We start from the raw sequence: 19,017 nt of genomic DNA, 5'->3' as shown, positions 1-19,017 counted from the left end.
TGAAAATAATCTCCTTTGTCCCTTCTAACAAGTCAGTCGTTTCCCTCACTGGGATTTTCTGCCCAAGTGTTAAAGTGGAAATCCATGTTGGGTGGGTTACACTATAAGTCCAAGAATTCTCTCAAGTCTGTCTGCAAGCAGGCAGTTGCTGAGTTTGCTGAATCAGAGAGTTTGCTGATTGATTGATTGATTCAGGCATTTTTATTGGTCCCTTAAGGTGGTGGAAAGACTTTTTCCTGAATTTTCATCCATATCTACTTTATCAAATTCACCATCGCTGTCTTTCACTTCTGGCACATGCCCGATCTTTGCTTTCTTGGCAGGAAAAGTGGAACCCGCCACTAACAATGGAAACAGCATATAAAGGAACACAGGAAGAACACAGATAACTTGAACACACATTTCTTAAAATGTACAAGCTAAAGAAATACCAGATATGAGGGTTTTTTTGTTTATTGTTTTTTTTAATAAACATAATAATCTTGGGGATTACCACTTTAACCATGAGCCAAAACAACCAAAACAAATCGAAACCATTTTGGCTTTTGACTTGTGTCAATTTTTTATCCCTTGTTGCTCTGAAGTCCACAGGAAACTTAACCAAATAGAAAATAAATGTATGGGACGGAGACACATTGTTAGTTTGGAATCTAGAGACTCGTTTTAACATAAACGCCCCCAGCTTGCCACATCTGTGGCACCCCTACCCGCATAACCAGCCTCCAGATACCTGAGAAGAGGGAGGCAAGCGACAAGGAGAGGCCGCTCTGAGACACCGCCAGCAGGGACAGACCCTCACAGCCATCTGAGAGACAGAAACTAACACTCAGCAACACCGCCACCACAGACACCCATTTAAAGAACAAAAACAAACAAAAAAACCCAAAGAAAACCACACATGCAGACACGCTGTGCACTGCAATGCCTGCCACCAATGTAGGTCGCCAACCGCAACACACTTTTGAATGCACAAACGGTGAATTGATGGTGGCATGTATATTAAATATACACACACTTTACAACTACAAACCTCCAAAATAATCAAACATATGAAAAGTTCATGCACACACACAATATTTGCACAGGACTTCCTTCACTTATGCATTGACTCTAGATCAGTGGTATTCAACCTTAATTTGACGAGCACCCCTCCATAAGGTTTTAAGGACTTAAAATCACCCCTCCCAAAAAGTACAAATAAAAATGTGTCATATGTAAACTAACATAGTTAATAGTAAACTAGGTCAAGCAGTCACTGGCTTTTACTTTTTTTAATCTTTCATTTTCTCACACACCCCTTGCAATTCCTCCGCACGCCACGGTTTGAATACCACTGCTCTATATACTGTACAAGGCTAATTTTTATTCAAGTTCTTTAAAACAAAAAAAAGAATAAAACAAAATACAATGCAACCAAATTTCTGTTGACAGTTTCAACACACTCACTGATAGATGAACCACATGCAATGACTGATCACTGAGTCACATTTTGAGAGCCATGAACTCAATAATCAAGATGAGTCTTTTATATGCTGGTTTATCATGTTCATGCTCACAAACACACACACACACACACACAAGATTTCTGTGATCATGCTATTTGGGTCCAGAGTTTCATTGTCATGGCTAGCTGTAAAACAACTCTACTTCTGTCAAGAGACCAAACACTTGCCTTGCTCCACCCTCACTACTTCTCAGTTGTCTCAGTAAACTAAGTAGGGGGAAGTGACCTGCAGACCCCCCCCCCCCCCAAAAAAATAGAAACAAAACTTCCATGATTAAGAATGAGAATTAAAATTAGGCAAAAGATGGAGTTAAAAGAGATGGAGTCAGCACTTGAGATTCACAAGCTGGTAATTTAGGATTGTTTTGAACTTCCAACTCAGTCATTTCACCAACAACAAACATTACCATGTAAGGTGCAGGTCAATGACTTTAGTTGTTTGTGTGTCAGGAGCTTTAGATTGACTAAAAATAGCTTTTTGTAGACATGTAAAAACCCGGTTAGTTCTCTCCCCTCCCACTCCCCCTCCCATCCTCGCTCTACCTTGCAGCTCGCACTGCTCCACCTCCTCGGCCGAGCCAGAGTCGGACAGTCCCTGGGAGGAGTCCTGGGAGCTTCGCCGGGATTCACCGCTGTCTGTGGAGTGGAACACTGAAGTGGGGGAGGGGGTGGAGAGAACAAGGCGACGCATGAACTCAAATGGAACTGAAACGGTTGGTGACAGTATAACCAGTCATGAAATTACAATATTGTCATATTTTGATATAAATTTGTCGTCTAAATTAGTGACGAGAGGATGTGACCTAAATGCTCTTCAAATATAAGGTCTGACGTAGAGGGAGTTTAATTTGATTTATTTTTTTTCCATTTTTAACATCTGCTGAATCCTGGGATTTCAAATACCTAAACAGATATAGTGATAAGTTGTGGAATTTCTTTCTTAAAACAGGGAGGGGGGGGAAAAACAAGAGAAAAATGACTGAAATCAAATGGTGATTGATTGGAAAACACATAAGTTAAACCCTAGGAGACACATAGCTTTGCATTGAGGGATAGTGATCATTTGCATCAGAGGTGGAAGATTTAGTCAAATTTACCGGCCTTTGTTTGGTTTGTTTCGTGACTGGCTCGAGCCTTGTTTGCATGTATGAAACCTAAGTAAAATTTCATGTCTAGTACAACCACAACAGGACACACTTCATAATATCTTTCCCTTGATAGCAACAGCAGTCATTTTAGGGATAACTTAATCCAACATGCATCATAATAAAATGGCTGACCTCAAGAAGATTATTTTTTCTCAAACATTGTTAAAATGACACATCTTGACTTAAGTATTCATTAAAACAGGGTTCATTTTAGCATTTCATTTAGAGGTCAAAACATTTAAGAAATTCACCTAAAATAAATACAATCAATTTTCAATGTGATCGTTATTAAAGGGGCCTTCCATGTTCCTTTTCAACAAGTTGCCTTGTGAGTGGAGTCACCCTCCTGAGGCCCCTAGTTCTGTGAGCCAATGAGGTTTGAGCACAAGTTCTGGATTGTGAGCTTTACTACTTATTTGAGCTTTACTCCAGATCCTGTTGTGTTTCTCAGAAAACTTTCACTGATTTCACCTCTAAAATCTGTTTCTGAACAAATTTGAGGTGAGAAATAAGCAATCCAGTTGCTGAACCTCCTGACCACTCATTAGATCTACAAGGCCTAATTTAAGTTTGTTCCAACTTTCACCGTGGTGTCACAGAGCTTGGTATACCTTGGGATACGGTGGGGCTTGGGGCTTTTTGTTTCATTCAATTACAGAAACGCCGGAAAATAAAGTACATCTACAATTTTGTTTGGAGAAAGGCAGAGCAGATCACACACCGCAGCCTACAGTACAGTCCAACATACCATGGACACACACACACTCTCACTCACTCAGAAGTTTTGTCACGGACAGTTCGTATTAATTCCTTTTTCTTTTAAAAGATTTGTGCTGGTCTGTGAGCCAACGACAGAGCACTTTCCATATTTAGCTCTTAGTTTAGATGCATCAAAACCAGGTTTTCAATTATCGTGTTTTTTCCAAGAACTATTCAAGTACTTCAGCACAGAAGGGGTTATTTTCAAGGTATTCCGGTAATTACATTTCTGAGGACAAAATTCAAGCACCTGAAGGGACTGCTAAAAACTCTATTAAAAACACTAAATGTATGAAAAGAATGTGGTGGCTAACACCCCGTTTGATAACCAATGGCAAGGAAAGGTGTTTAAAATGATTCTGATAAGATGGGAACGTTGGCTCACGGTGCTGTGAAGGGGCGCAGGATGGCAGGCGGCTGCGGCGGATCTGCTGCCGCCTCAGACGGATCTTCTGCTTCAGCTGCTGGATCTCAGAGTCGCTGTCGCCCTCTTCCTCGCCCTCTTCCTCGCGACGCCACATGTTGCACTTCATCAGCTCAATGGCAGCGATGAGCGACTCGGAGATGCTGAAGTGGGCGTTTTCCTGGAGGACGCGGGGGGAAGGGAGAGGACCAGTAAAGCACATTTTTGTAAGAGGTTTCCAGTAGATTTGTTTCCTTTCAAAGTTTCTCTGTGTTACCAGTTTGTTTGTTTTTTTAAGTAATTTTGGGCTGACAACAGAATTACAGTATACAGAGTTCCTGTGAACGCAGCATCACCGCCGACACAAATTAGGTTTAAGAGTCCCCGGGAACGCAGCATTACTTCCTGCTGTCTCTAGACCAGGGGTGTCAAACTCAATTGCACAGGGGGCCAAAACTCAAAGCACACTTTAGGTTGCGGGCCGAACAGGATAAACATAAAACTAAATGTTTTTGGAACATAAATATGAATAAAAACAGACTTTGTGAGAATAAATAAACTTAAAATAAATAGATTTTGCTCTCCATAAAAATATATCCTGTCAAAATTATACAAGTTATAAATATGAACATGCTGCAAAAAACCCTGAAAAATAAAATAAAATTGTGCTTTTAAGTAAATGTTAAAATAACAACAAATCAAAACATGCAAATTTCTTTGCTCTTATGCCATCTAATGCCGTGTGCTGTTTTGTTATTCTTCATCACTGAGAACAGCTTCTCACACAGATATGTGCTACAAAACACTCCGCCGCATGTAGACGGAGCTGGGGCATTGCTTCAGGAATGGAGCAAATAAACTGTGCGGGCCCTGCAGTGTCGTATTTTGCCTTTAGTGTCGCATTACACTGCAGCTCAGTCAGCTCCATCTGAATCTGTACAGGTGCAGTTTCAATGTCGACGGCAAATGGGTTGCGAAGCAGCTCGAAATTCTTTTTTTGTGTTTCAAAGTCTCACTTTCACTTTCTGTATCTTCTGCTCTGCATTCAGGTTTTTCAGCTTATCCTGATGTTTCGTCTCATAGTGCCGCCTTAGATTAAATTCCTTAATTACAGCCACATTTGCTCCACAAATAAGACACACGGGTTTACCGGCATTGTCAGTAAACATCTACTCAGCCTCCCATCGGTTTTGAAAGGCTCTGTTTTCAGAATCAACTTTTCTCTTCGCCATTCTGAGGGGCTAGCTTCGCAATAACTTTGTAATAGGATTGTATACAACAACAGAAGCTTGACTTGATTGACGCGGGAATGTTCCCACGTAGCCTAGCATTCGGTAAGGTGGTTGAAGCGCTGCATTGTGGGATCTGTAGTTTGTGTGTTATCAGAGCTTCATATCGCCAGTCATTTTTAATAGCTCTATATAAAATGATCTCACGGGCCAGATATAATTGTAAGCTGGGCCAGATGTGGCCCGCGGGCCTTGAGTTTGACACATATGCTCTAGACCCTATAAAAACGTTCTAACAAGAGAGCCGTGTCCATGTCTTCTAACATAATACCAGAGTGCGCTAGTTTATCGATTGGGGATAGCATCGTGCTCTCAGACGGATAAAAAAAAGTAAAAATAAAAAATGCTAAAATAGGTGGCCAAATATACTTTACGTTAATTATTTAATACGTTAATATATCTGGGTGGCCCATCAAAGTACAGTCTATGTGGGAAACACTGGACTATTGTCGTTGCTCAAACAAACTCCTCTGTATATCAGCTCATCACCAGTGAGAACACAGCGCTACTAATTCCAAAATTCGACATTCAAACACTTTCTGATGCGACATAACAGTGAATAAATTAAGGTGGATATAAATTACTGTTTAAAGGCCTGCGAGAAAAAATCTGAAGTACCCAGCCAGAGCGATGTTCACAAAAATAATAATAATAAAGAAAATTAAAAATAAATAAAAAATAAAATAAAAACCTCACCTTCTCGAGGTCAGCGCAGCTGCCAAAGTCCTGCTCCGACAGGTAGCTGATGAGACTCTGGCCCTTTGAAGGCTTCCGGAACATTCCATCCTGAACGCTGGTGTACTGGGAGCAATCTGACACAAACGCACATTGAAAAGATTATAATAAATACTCCATTAGAATGCTATTCTATCATTTCAATTTCTCAATCAATTTGAAAATTGTATTATCGATAATTTGTTTGTAAGTTATACAACCATTTTACCATAAGTCACAATTTATTTGAAATATTTCATCTCTGTATTAGACTGAATTTGTATATGATATACTGTAACTTTTGGTATTTGGCACAACTAGGTGCCATTTGGTTCAATTTCACTTTTACAGCACTGTCGTAAAACTTGTTCCGGTGTCTAAATAATTTATTTTACCAGACAAATATGAACCTTATCGGTCATGTTTCAAATATTATGTAAACCTAGTTTACAGCGCCCCTTGCATGGACCTCGGTGCTTCCCGGAGCCACCTGGCACCTCTTTTTTAATGAAAGAGGTGCCATTCTCAATATTACAAGTTAGCGTACCATCAACATTTTCAAGCTGTTATTTTTAGGTAAAAAAGTTACATAGAGTCTGTTGCTTTAAATCGTTTTGTATTGAAAACGAATCAAATCGTGAGATCCTGCCCAATACCCAGCCCTAATCATTCAAGTCCATAAAACACAATACCTATTACTTAAATAAATGTAAAAAAGTTATTGACATGAATAGCAGCCAACTCACTGGACTCCATGTAGAGGGAGCTGGACGTGCTGCCATCGCTGCTGTGCGGGGAGAAGGGGCCATAGTCCTTCATGCAGCAGTCATCACTCACTGACTCTGTCATTCGAAAGTAGAAAACTGTTAGAAGCCTGTTCTGTCAATACGCGAGTAATACGGAAAATAATAGAGGCATGCATCATTAATGCTGCATAGAGGCTTCTTTACTGGGGACAACCTCCCTGAGGAGAAACTGATCAATAAAGTGATCAATGAAGGCGACGAGTGTTTTTAGGCATTTAGTGCCTTTACAGCTGAGATGCACTACAAACACCTATCTAGACATAAACCATCACAACAGGCAAAAGTGATTGATATATATTATGAATTATTGGTTGCTTGATTTGTTTCTATAACCTCTTGCTATTTGAAACTTAGAAAATTGTCTATTTAAATATTTCCAATCTTTTTTGCATTAAGTGCATCTCTAGTGAAAATGCAGTGAGTGAGATTAAATGGATTTTCTATAAATGTTGTCCCAAACACTTGCCAGGAAAGAATGCAACAAAACAACACAATGGAAACTGTCGATAATGCAGATCTGATCATTTGGAGGAAAAATAAAGAAACAACATACAAAATCATGAAAGGGATGTTTTGGGTGGGGGGGTGAACTCATCACCATGCAGAGCAAAGCACAATTTGGGGAAGTGGGAGGGGAGGTAGAGATGGAGCACAGTGGAGCTGCACTGCCAACCTGCTACAGGATCCTCTATTATTATTGTGATGTTCCGGTGCCCCATTCCTTTGCAGACGGGAGCCAAGGAGTAGGGGGGGGGGGCAGAGAGAGAAAGAAAGAAAGAAACAAAAAAAACAAAGAAAGAAACAAAGAAATAAAGAAAGAAAGCAGATCAGTCAGTGAAAAGTGAGACTTGTTGCAGAAGGGAACGAGCAGAGTTTGATTCAGAGTATTTCTTCAGCTAGAAAAAGGAAGTGGGCAAAGTTTAACATGACACAATAATACATTAATTGACAACAAAAATGAGTGAAAGTGTGAAAAGGGTTTACAAACTAGTAAGCTGAGTGTTCTCTCAAAAGCAGATCAGAATTAAGACTTTCCCTTTTCACCTGTCAAGCTGAAATAATCCTCCCCTATCCCTAAAACAGGGGTGTTATAATTATTATCATTATTATGATGAATATCTTCGAACAATAGCAATGAAAATTACCAAAGTTGAAAACTGCAACTGTTCACATTTTGTCACAGAAACCTAAAGATATCCAGCGTTGGCCTTTGAAATATAGAATGATTGAAATAAAAGTCTCCACGGCTGCAGATGGAAACGTTAAACTTTCAGCAGGGCAATGTCCAAAATAAGATAACACTTTATTAATCCACATGGGGCAATTTAGGTTTCACAGCAGAAGGGCTGTACCCGACTCAGAATTTTGTCAGTCTAATCGAATTTGGCGGTACAATTCGAATATTCAACGATTCGGCGGGGTGGGTGGGTGGGTTGGGTAGGGTAGAGTGGGGTGGGGTGGGTACCAAGACCTGGTATTAAATGGGCCCAAGCGCTAAATGATTAAGACCGTAGTATCGCCCTACACAGCAGCAAAAAATGTCAAGAGTAAGATGGTGATATTAAATAAATTATAAGATAAAATGCATGCTGCAGGCAGCAATGCATGGGGTTCAGGTTAGTATAGTAAGAAACGTATTAGTTTTTCGATTTTTACAATCACTCAGATGAACTGTGGGTTTATACAGCATTCATGATGTCATTAAGTGACTGTTCTCAATGTAACGCCAATGTTCTTCAATTTTCGGTGAATTTGTAAAGTTTTATCGATATTTCCTGATACAAATGTAGATCGGTGTGAATCAAATTTCGATGATAATACATATGAAACATTCCCATTCCAACGAGACCTCTATCAATGATCATAAGTTTTAAAGTGACATAATGGTGATCGGTGATTTTTGTCATAAAAATCACCGATAGGCAGCAATACACAGGGTCTAGTTTATTCGTTTTAGGCACGTGTTACATCTTTTGGTTTTTGTTACAATTGCATACCAGGATTTCTGCTTAATAATTGTACATGTACTACCAGAAATGGTTAATAAACATGCATCATTATTATTTGACAGTAATTTCTTAATATATAAGTACAGTACAGTTAGTTGTAATTACTACTTCATTTTTTTTTTTCCTGCTAAAATTGGAAAATTCAGTTTAATAGATTACTTGACTATATTATAATGCAGACAACATTTATGGAACTTAAACATTCATAAGTCATTAGAATTATGATGGAAGAATTTGTCAATACTTAATAGTTTTAGATTTCAAAATTCAAGAGAATTTTCCCGGAAACAATATCAATAGGGGATCCAGCCCTAGGCTATTGATATCCCCTAATAATAATAATAATAATAATAATAATAATAATAATAATAATAATATTCTGAACAAACACGATAGGGTTTCCAGCACTTTGTGCTGGACCACTAAAAATAACATACATACACATCTATCCACAGATTACATGGAAATAGAATGTCAAAATTCTTGTGTGTGTGTGAGAAGATCTAAAGCGATACCCTTAACTCAATCAGTGAACGGGGGAAGTGTTTAAGTGTCATATTTGAACTCACCCTGTCTCTGTTTATGATTGACACCCGTGTCAGAGAGTGAGCGGATGTGACCTCGGGTTCCTCTGCCAGGACCCCGCTGGCACTCCGAGAAGGAGGACCGCCGGTTGGGTTGGGGGGCCGAGGTCAGGGAGCTCTTCTCTGGAGGCCGGTCCTTCTCCTGGGCATCGCCCGGCCCGCTGCTGGGGGTGTAGCCACGGGAGTCTCCACGGCTACGCTGGCCCAGGTTGCCGATGGCGAGGTACTCTGGGCCGTCGTCGTAGTCGCCCTCGCCAGAGTCTACCTCCTCGGGAAGCGGCAAGGTGGGGGACTGAGACTCCGACAGCATGATTAGTGGGACTACCGCGGGGCCGGAGTTCAGGTCTCCTGGCCTGGACACAGCCATGCGCTCCAGGTTGCTGGCTGAAAAGGTAGAGTCTGAATGAAAATCAAGGTTGACCGAGAGAAAGACTTGCTCTCATCAACTGTGCCAGCCACCAGCACAGCCCTCTTCAGTTACTGGAGCTGCACACACTCACAACTGTATAAGCTGATCGATGGCAGTGGTTCGGAAAGTGGGGTCTGGGGACCGCCAGGGGTGTTTCAAGAGGTTCCAAGGGTGTCCTCAGGAAAATTATCAGATGTAATTGAGGGTCATTGATAAATAAAAGGTAGAGAATAACTGATCTAGAGCACTTATAGCATGATTTTAGTTATCTTTATTGTCCTCAAAGAGGAACATCCTTTATAGAGTGTGGGAAATCATTATTTGATCCCTCACTGATTTTGTAAGTTTGCCCACTAACAAAGAAATGACTGTCTATAATTTTAGTGGTAATTTTTGGTAGGTTTATTATAACAGTGAGAGACAGAATATCAAAAAGAAAATCCAGAAAATCACATATTAAAAAAAAAAAAAAAAGGATATAAATTATTTTGCATTTCATTGAGTGAAATAAGTATTTGATCCCCTACCAACCATAAAGAATTCTGGCTCCCACAGATTAGTCCTCTCGCTTTAAGAAGGTACTCCTAATCTCAACTCGTTACCTGTATAAAAGACACCTGTCTCAACTCGTTACCTGTATAAAAGACACCTGTCCACAGAATCAATCAATCAAACTCCAACCTCTCCATCATGGGCAAGACCAAAGAGCTGTCTAAGGACATCAGGGACAAGATTGTAGACCTGCACAAGGACGGAATGGACTACAAGACCATTGGCAAGAAGCTGGGTGAGAAGGAGACAACATTTGGCGTGATTATTCGAAAATGGAAGAAACACAAAATGACCGTCAATCTCCCTCGGTCTGGGGCTCCACGCAAGAGCTCACCTCGTGGGGTATCAATGATCATGAGAAAGGTGAGACTACAGCATAATGGATTAAAATCCTGCAGCGCCGTAAGGTCCCCCTGCTCAAGAAGGGACATGTACAAGACGTTCACCAATGAAGACCTGAATGATTCAGAGAATGCTTAGGAGAAGGTGATGTGGTCAGATGAGACCAAAATCGAGCTCTTTGGTATCAATGCGATTCGCCGTGTTTGGAGGAAGAGGAATTCTGACGCCGACCCCAAGAACACCATCCCCACCGTCAAGCATGGAGGTGGAAGCATTATGCTTTGGGGGTGTTTCTCTGCTAAGGGGACAGGTCAACTTTACCGCATCGAGGGAAAGATGGATGGGGCCATGTACCGTGAAATCCTTGGTGACAACCTCCTTCTCTCAGCCAGGACACTAAAAATGGGTCGTGGATCGGTCTTCCAGCACGACAATGACCCAAAACATACAGCCAAGGCAACAAAGGAGTGGCTCAAGAAGAAGCACATTAAGTTCATGGAGTGGCCTAGCCAGTCTCCGGACCTTAATCCTATAGAAAATCTGTGGAGGGAGCTGAAGCTTCGAGTTGCCAAGCGACAGCCTCGAAACCTTAAAGTTTTGGAGAGGAGCTGCAAAGAGGAGTGGTCCAAAATTCCTCCTGAGATGTGTGCAAACCTGGTAATCAACTACAAGAAACGTCTGACCTCTGTACTTGCCAACAAGGGTTTCTCCACCAAGTACTAAGTCATGTTTTGATAGGGGATCAAATACTTACTTCACTCAATGAAATGCAAAATAATTTATATCTTTAATTTAATGTGATTTTCATCACTGTTATAATAAACCTACCAAAAATTACCACTAAAACTATAGGCCGTTCATTTCTTTGTCAGTGGGCAAACTTACAAAATCAGTGAGGGATCAAATTATTATTTCCCCCACTGTAGATACACATCTGTAGCCGCCCGCATCAAGCAAATTCAATTCTCTTGTGCTGGCCTACAGAGTGATTGCTGGGAACGCTCCCGCCTACTTAAATGCTCTTGTAAGAGCACATGTTGCCCCCCGGATGCTGCGCTCATCAAATGAGCGTCCCCTGGCTCGGCCGGCCATACAGCCACGGCAATCCAGGCTATTCTCATTTGTAGTTCCACGTTGGTGGAACGAGCTGCCAAAAATGACCTGAGCAGGGGCCTCCCTCTCTGTCTTTAAGAAGCACTTGAAGACCCAGCTCTTCAGTCAGTACCTCCTGTCCTAACCTACAATTACTTAGCACTACCTAGCAGTATTTATTGTTACACTAATGTTGTTGTTACACTAATCTCTGTCGCAATGTAGCTTGAATGTTATTCTCCCTTGTCAGTCGCTTTGGATAAAAGCGTCTGCTAAATGACTAAATGTAAATGTGAATAAGATCAAATAAAAAAACATATCTATAGACAATGAAGGGGATAAAAAAAATACAATTGGAAAAATGTCATTAAGCTCAAATAGTATTTATGTAATTAATGTAATTATCAGGTGATATCAATATAATAAAAATTGTCAAATTTTAAAGGTAATCAAATGCAGCTTCAGCGTCCTCGAAGAGGAAAAAAAAAAACAAAAAAAAAAACAAAAAATGTTCTGAATCCATCCTGTGTGTTCGATAACAAGGAGAGTCCAGGGCGCACTGTTATGGAGCTCATCCACGTCCAAGGAACAATCGGGCCTGTGTGCAACGCAGTCAGTCGGCCCATTCACAGCTGGACTGTGGTGCATTCAATTTACAGCTGGACTGTGGTGCATTCATGGTGACCACATGTCTGCGCAGTCCTCATCTTTATCTCAGTTCACGTGTCCAGCCTCACAATCAAATTTTATTTATTTATTTATTTATTTTTAAAGACACATCAAGCCTCGGATTCAGCACAATACTATTCCTCCTTGAGATTCATGCAAGATTGTGACTGCATGGTGGGAAAACGAGTTACTCGACCCAACATGGAATTTTCCTCAGCATGAGCCTTGGGTGGTAATAAGAAGGAAAAAATGGTTCATAGGGATTATTTGGCAACCCAACTACTCTTGACATGATATTACATCTGATTTATATATATCTGATCAGTATATTGTGTATGTGTTGACATGACGTGTATGTTTTTTAAAAGATAGATGTGTAAACTACCCTCTGGTGGCGGTAAACAGTGATGGCCTTACCTGGAAATTGCCTTACTTTCTCATCAGTTGACTGTTAGACTAATATCAACATGTTATATGTAATCTGAACTGCTATGATTGTTGCACCCTGATTAAGGCCGCGTGTGGCCGAAACATTTTGGCATGACTTTGTACTGTTCAATCATGACCCAGCCTTGATATTTTTTTATATGAGGAGCAATGAAGATCATATGAAAACGTTTATTGGATTCACTTTTTTTGATATTACATTTACAATGTAAAAAAATAAAAGGGTTTGAATGTGAAGGAAGGCGTGAGCTATAGACCGCCAAAGTCATTCAATCACATTGGACTTTCACTTGACACAAATACCTGCATCCAAGTGTTTATCTGACTGTTGGCAGGATAAAATCCATTCCAGAAATCACATACTAAATGTACAAAAAAATATACATGGGCAAAATGTCCAAACTTGAAGAACCCAGATGTTAGATGTTAAATTAAATTCTGGGTCTTGCAGTATAATCCACCCAAACCGGGTGATTTTGTAGATTGCCATTTAGAAAAAACACACAAAAAAATGACTGAAGACAAACATTGGACGGACCCTGTAGCCATCCTTCCCTATTCAGCAAGATTGAAATCTGGTCCCCCCCTACCTGTGGTAGTCTCGTTCTGGGAGGCAGTACACATGGCCCCACCAGCGCTCTGGCCTGCAGAGCCGTTGGCGTCTGGGAGGGAGCAGTTGGAGTTGGTGAACCTGTGGCTCAGAGATTTAACTCTGGGAGCTGAGTCAGCGCTGCGCCACGAGCCGGAGCCTGGCAGGACACACAGGCTCTGGCTCTTCAGAAGACCCAGAGGAGGGTTCTTCAGCGGAGACAACTGGTGGCATGGAGAAAACCAGTTTAATCACCACAACTATCATACAATAGGCTAGGAGTTTTGTTTTTCCAAACCACTCAAGACTCAAGTTCGCTCCTCCTTTGCTTATTGTTTTGTGCTTTTGAGATGATGAGGGCACTTGGTATCATAAAAACAAAACAAAAAAAAAACATTCATTCACAGACGCTGTTAGAGCTTTATGATAATAATGGTGTTGAATGCAACGGAGTATTTTTGTACTCTATAGCCTCAACAAAATAAGGAGTACCATAAAATCTCGATAATGAGGCTGGGTGTTTGACAGAATCTCATGATTCAATTAGACATTGATAAGACTGCTCACGATACAATACTATATGATATATTGACATTTTATACACAATGATAAATTGTTACCAACTTTGCAGCGTACCAGCGTATCTGACTCGCCTTACAAAAATTTTCGCAGACAAATTAAATACAGAATTTAAATATTTCAAATAGTTTCTGACTATAGAGATATTTAATTTAAGAGGGTAACGGTTGCATCATTTCAGAATAAAGTTTCAATATTGCAATTTTACAATCGATTCAGGAATTGGAATAATAGAAGATATATGATTGATATGTTTTTCCACCAAAATTTGCGTGAATATAGCGTGCAAAGGGCCGAAAATTAGGGTCTCTACCAGGGTGTTATGTTTCCATCAATGCCGATCAGAGCTGAAGGCGATAAATACCTGTGACTACTTCAGAGTCATTTTCTCGGGAATGAATGCCGATTGTAACCTTTCCTACTAAGGACAAAAGCCTAGATGTTAGCAGGTGTTGGTGGGTTTTTGGTCCAGTGGAAAAGGGGTATTAGGAAAAAATCCTCAATAGGTTGTGCTCTCCAGCTTTGTTAGCGTATTTGTACAATAAAGAGCATTAAACTTTTGATATTAAAGTGTTGTTTGTGACCTACCCCTACAGTGTCCACCGCCGCCAGCAGCTTGGGGTTGTTCTGCTCCACTGCCTCCAGACACTGGAACATTGCCGTCACATGAGGCTCACTCAGCAGAAAGGCCTCACCTAAGAAGCACAAGGGGATAGAAGACAAGATGCAGGAAGAGAGGAGAAAAGGAGAAGAGAAGAAGCAACAGGTCAACAGAGAAAGTAAATGTGGTGAGAAAAAGATGAACAGAAACAGTGTGAAGGGGGGGAAAGAGATGAACAGATAATCAAACCCAGATAGGAGAAGACAAACTAGTGAGGATGTGAGACAGAATCTGTGATTCTCAACCTTATTCTTATCAAGGTCTATAAATGTGATATGAATTAGGCCGTTTGATAAGATTTAGTCTCTAAGACCCCAATACAAGACGATCTGAGAAGATTTTTTTATTGTTAGATATTTTTTATATGTTAAGATATACAAACTTTCACACCTGTCTATACTGCAGTTTGGGAGAAAACAATGAAACTAGGAACAAAGCAGTCACTATTCTACATTCTCTAATAGCGACAACGTCTTCCAAATCAAATAATAGCGAAGTTTAAATATTGATCATTTTGCTGGGGACCCCCCTGGAACCTCCTGGAGGGTCCCTGGAGGCCATATTGACCATATTGACTTCAGCGCACCATTGTAGTACTTGCGGGTGTGTCCCAGCTGCCGGAGAAGTGGGCGGAGCTGGGCGGAGAGCATGTGGACCTGCAGGCTGTGGAAGAGCCAGCGCTCCGCCTTGTAGCTCTCCCCAGCACTCTGTGTCCCGCTGCTCAACACGGGCTCCAGCTGACTGAACTGGGAGGGAGGGGGGCAGAATGTAATTGAGAGGCCCAAAACCAACTGTTTTTTTAATGATTGCTGGCACCAAAAATGTGTGATTTTGCAGCAGCTTTTCTTCAAACTTGCAATGCCGTTTGTGGTAAAAAAGGACCTGTCAATATTTGCAAGTCAAAGATTTTTTATTATTATTTTTTTTTTATATAAGCCTACTACCAAGAAGTCACATGTATTCACTTCCTTTGATAATACTACTGTAGCCAAAGGTTATAATATTCTGATAGTATTCTGCATATCATGGAAACAACTGGAAATAATTATTACTCATCTATATTTATGTCTCAACATAAAGAACCATGTGCTCAATGTTTTTGCTCAGGTTCGAGTTATAGGTGTATAAAATACAATTTAATTAAACATGTAGAAAGCATCAATAAAACCAGCACTGTATAGGATTACACAGTCCAGTCTTGGGTTAAGGGCGAGAAGTTTAAGCGGATTTGGCCATTAAATGCTGGAACGTTGCCGCAATTTTGCAAAATTTCGAGAAAAAAAAGACGTTTGAATCTGAAAATGTATTTATTAACGAAAAATTATTTTTTAATGAAAATGCAAGCATAAGTCCACATACATGGAAAAAAAACAATTGCTTAATTAGCCAAATTTCTTATTTTATTTTTTCCCTTCCCATTTACTGAGGCCGCTTTCTAAAACCTCACGCGCATCAACACAGCCCGAAAGTTGGTCAAAGTGTAACATTTTCAAATTGTAATAGATATCTGAATATGTTTGAATTAAATACGTTTCTTCAGAAGGAATATCAAAACGGGATTTTTGGCCAATGTTGACTGCCCTATAGCCTACAGCCCATCCGACAAATTTAACAAGGAGCACAACGTCAGCTCCAGGAAGAAGCCACTGCCACCTTGGTATTCAGCAACTTTTTATATTTGATAATTAAGACAAAACATTAAGCTGCAACAAAATTTTTCCACATGACCCACTAGAACTCAGTCAATTCTACTGGGTCCCATTTGTATTGAATTAAATCAATGTTTATCTCATCGTAAACCAGCCAATATTTTGATTTGTAGTGGTCATATTTATTCAAGTTCTTTTGGCCCATTGTTTGCTGGTTCTGACTAACCTGGTCAACATGCGAGGCCAGATGTGGAGTGATGTAGCGCACACACCACACAAAAGGCCAGTAGTCCCTCTGCTTGTAGTACACCTGCAATACAAGACCCAAAATAAATAGCAAGAACAATGGACAATTAACTATAAAGGCTATTTTGGGGTATTTAGTGGCTAGTTCAACAACTGTGAGGAGCCTTTTTTTGTTTAATCTAAAGAGCAGCCTGACTGGTCTACTAGTAAATACAGATGGATGTGGTCTGTAGATAAATATGAAAAAAAAAAATCCTTTGTTCAAAATGTTAAAATGGCCAATTTAAACTACCCTAAAATCTAGCTTAACTCAGTTATGGGAACCACAAAATCAAATGGCTTTTGTTGCGTAACCCATGATGCCACCAAACCAACCTCTGTGAAACCTTATCGTTACCAGTACTCCCACAAAAAAATAAAAATAAAAATTATAAAAAGGTGTAATTAATTTTGGTCAGATCTGAAGAGCGCCGACCTGCTCGTTCTTCAGTCCGTTGCAAAGGATGTTTTTCATGTCTTTGTGCAGCCGCTGCAGCCCACCGTAGCGCGACCACACGTTGGGGTTGTTGGTGGACACCAGGCCCTCCACTGTGGTCTTCAGGCTGGACAGCAGCTTCCAGTGTTCCCTCCTGGAGTAAGGGGGGTGGAGGAAAAGGAAGGAGAGGTGAGGCACTAGAAACACTGACGTTGTATTTCAAAATCAAAACACATCCTTCTTCCTGAAAAGACAACTTATTTTCTCAGTTGAGGGGATCGAGGACCAGAGTCAACAGTGACTCATGCAAGTGCTGACGATCGCTAAATGTCAAGATCCATCCACCATGTCTGAGCACTTATTCACCAGTTTTCTCTGCTAAAATGGTTTTACACAAGCCGAGGCCATAACATTTCAATTTGTTTTAAATGTGGAAGAAATATAAGAGAGAGAAAAAAAAAAAACATAACCACTAACCTACCTCTTTGTGACATAAACAACTGCATGGACTAATGGACTAAAAAGAGCAATTTCTCAAACCTCATTTTACACAAGGACATAGAAACGGGAAACTGTAGGCTGCAAAAATGCTGAGAGGCAAAAACATTAGATTTAGGTAAAATTCACATTCATCAAAGTAGTGCAACCATATTTCCAGGACATCCTCTTTTTTTTTTTTTTTGCTTAAGTCAGCAGTGAATTGTAACTTGATGCTGTTGAAAATAAGTTGCATAAGCATGGTCACAGAGACAGGACACAAAAACTGACCTTATTAAGATACATGACGATGCATTTATCTACATCTAGACCAAACTAGCGACAATTTACATTATATAACAATTCAATGTAATTCAATTCAAATATTTATAGAAATGTAACGTTAATATTCAAGATTCAAGAGATTCAAGATTCAAGATTTTTTATTTGTCACATACATATACATACTTCCATACATATATGCAGTGAAATGTAATGCAACGCACCCGGTGATAGCACACAATAAGTCCTAGGAAAAAGTACAAAAATAAAATAAAAATAAAAAGTAGAAGATTCCTTTCTAATAGACCGACTAACTGACTCCTAAAACGTAATACAGTAAGTGGAATACTTATAGAATAAGATAAAAAATATATAGAATAAAATACAATAAAAAATAAATCGAAATAAAATGGAATAGGTTGAAGTAATATGCCTATGTATATACAGATATGTGCATTTAAAGTGGCATGTGAATTAAAGTGGCATGTGAATGTGAATAGTGTGAGGTAGTGTTTGGGATAATAAGAGGTAGTGTTTGGGATAATAATATTATTTCACTTCATAAAGTCATTGAATGTAGAACTGGACCCGCTTCTCGTTTCAAACAGAGAATGTTCATGTGAGCAACACCTGTCACAGGATCATATTACAAACTAATCAAATCACGGCACGTAACCTACAGGAAAACAAACTAAACACAAGAACATACTGCCCCCATTGCAGAGAGCTGTTGATATATGCAACAAGAGCAGTGTGTGTTTACGCACACAGACACAGAGCAAGGTTCAGATAGGCTGTTGCAATCAAGTTTTCACTTTCTCTCTGCTTGTTTCTACATTCATTGGAGGAACCAGAGATTAAAGCACTTCCTCTTAAATTGAAATCCCACAATCTAGGTTCAAGGCTACTTTTTAAACCCTTTCCATACCAAATTAACAAGAAGATACGATATTCCCACACTCATTTTTGCTTTTAAAAAAAAAAAAAAAGCATTTATCTGCACACCATCACGCTGCTTTCTGTTAATACTTTTTAATGGAATGAATGGCTATTTGACGGTGCCTCGAGAGCAGTGGTGGGTAGTTACGAAGTGGAAACACTTTGCTATATTTCAAATAGAAGTATGTTCCGTTTCAGGGAATATATTGAAGGCCTAAACTTGTCTAAACTTGTTACTCTACTATATTTCTAACACAGCGGCAAGTTCGCTTGGCGCGTTGTTATTATTCTGCCTAATGGGACGCTTCAGATTGACATAACTGGCTTATCAACCAATTCACATCGGACGAGCTGTGCGGATAAAGGTTATGAAGCCACCCGGGAACTCATCGC

The 19,017-nt window shown here is 40.0% G+C and overlaps 1 protein-coding gene across 2 annotated transcripts in view; it reads right to left on the bottom strand.

Moving 5' to 3' along the window:
* rubcn (rubicon autophagy regulator) overlaps positions 1-19,017 on the bottom strand; it is a 31,260-nt gene that overhangs the window by 11,546 nt on the left and 697 nt on the right. The window contains exons 2-12 of one of the 2 annotated variants that reach the window (XM_080004470.1): positions 16,927-17,080; positions 16,432-16,515; positions 15,143-15,302; positions 14,484-14,590; positions 13,318-13,540; positions 9,202-9,600; positions 6,564-6,659; positions 5,800-5,915; positions 3,797-3,995; positions 2,048-2,155; positions 731-805 (exon numbers count right to left, since the gene is read on the bottom strand). In XM_080004470.1, the coding sequence (XP_079860596.1) occupies positions 731-805; positions 2,048-2,155; positions 3,797-3,995; positions 5,800-5,915; positions 6,564-6,659; positions 9,202-9,600; positions 13,318-13,540; positions 14,484-14,590; positions 15,143-15,302; positions 16,432-16,515; positions 16,927-17,080 (1,721 nt within the window). The remainder of the gene's footprint in view (positions 1-730; positions 806-2,047; positions 2,156-3,796; positions 3,996-5,799; positions 5,916-6,563; positions 6,660-9,201; positions 9,601-13,317; positions 13,541-14,483; positions 14,591-15,142; positions 15,303-16,431; positions 16,516-16,926; positions 17,081-19,017) is intronic. The other variant, XM_080004471.1, reaches the window with a different exon arrangement.

The sequence above is a fragment of the Zeus faber genome (genome assembly GCF_960531495.2).
Source record: "Zeus faber genome assembly, chromosome: 1".
Classification (NCBI taxonomy): domain Eukaryota; kingdom Metazoa; phylum Chordata; class Actinopteri; order Zeiformes; family Zeidae; genus Zeus; species Zeus faber.
Note: the sequence above shows the minus strand (reverse complement) of the source record. Positions and strands in the feature narration are given on the sequence as shown.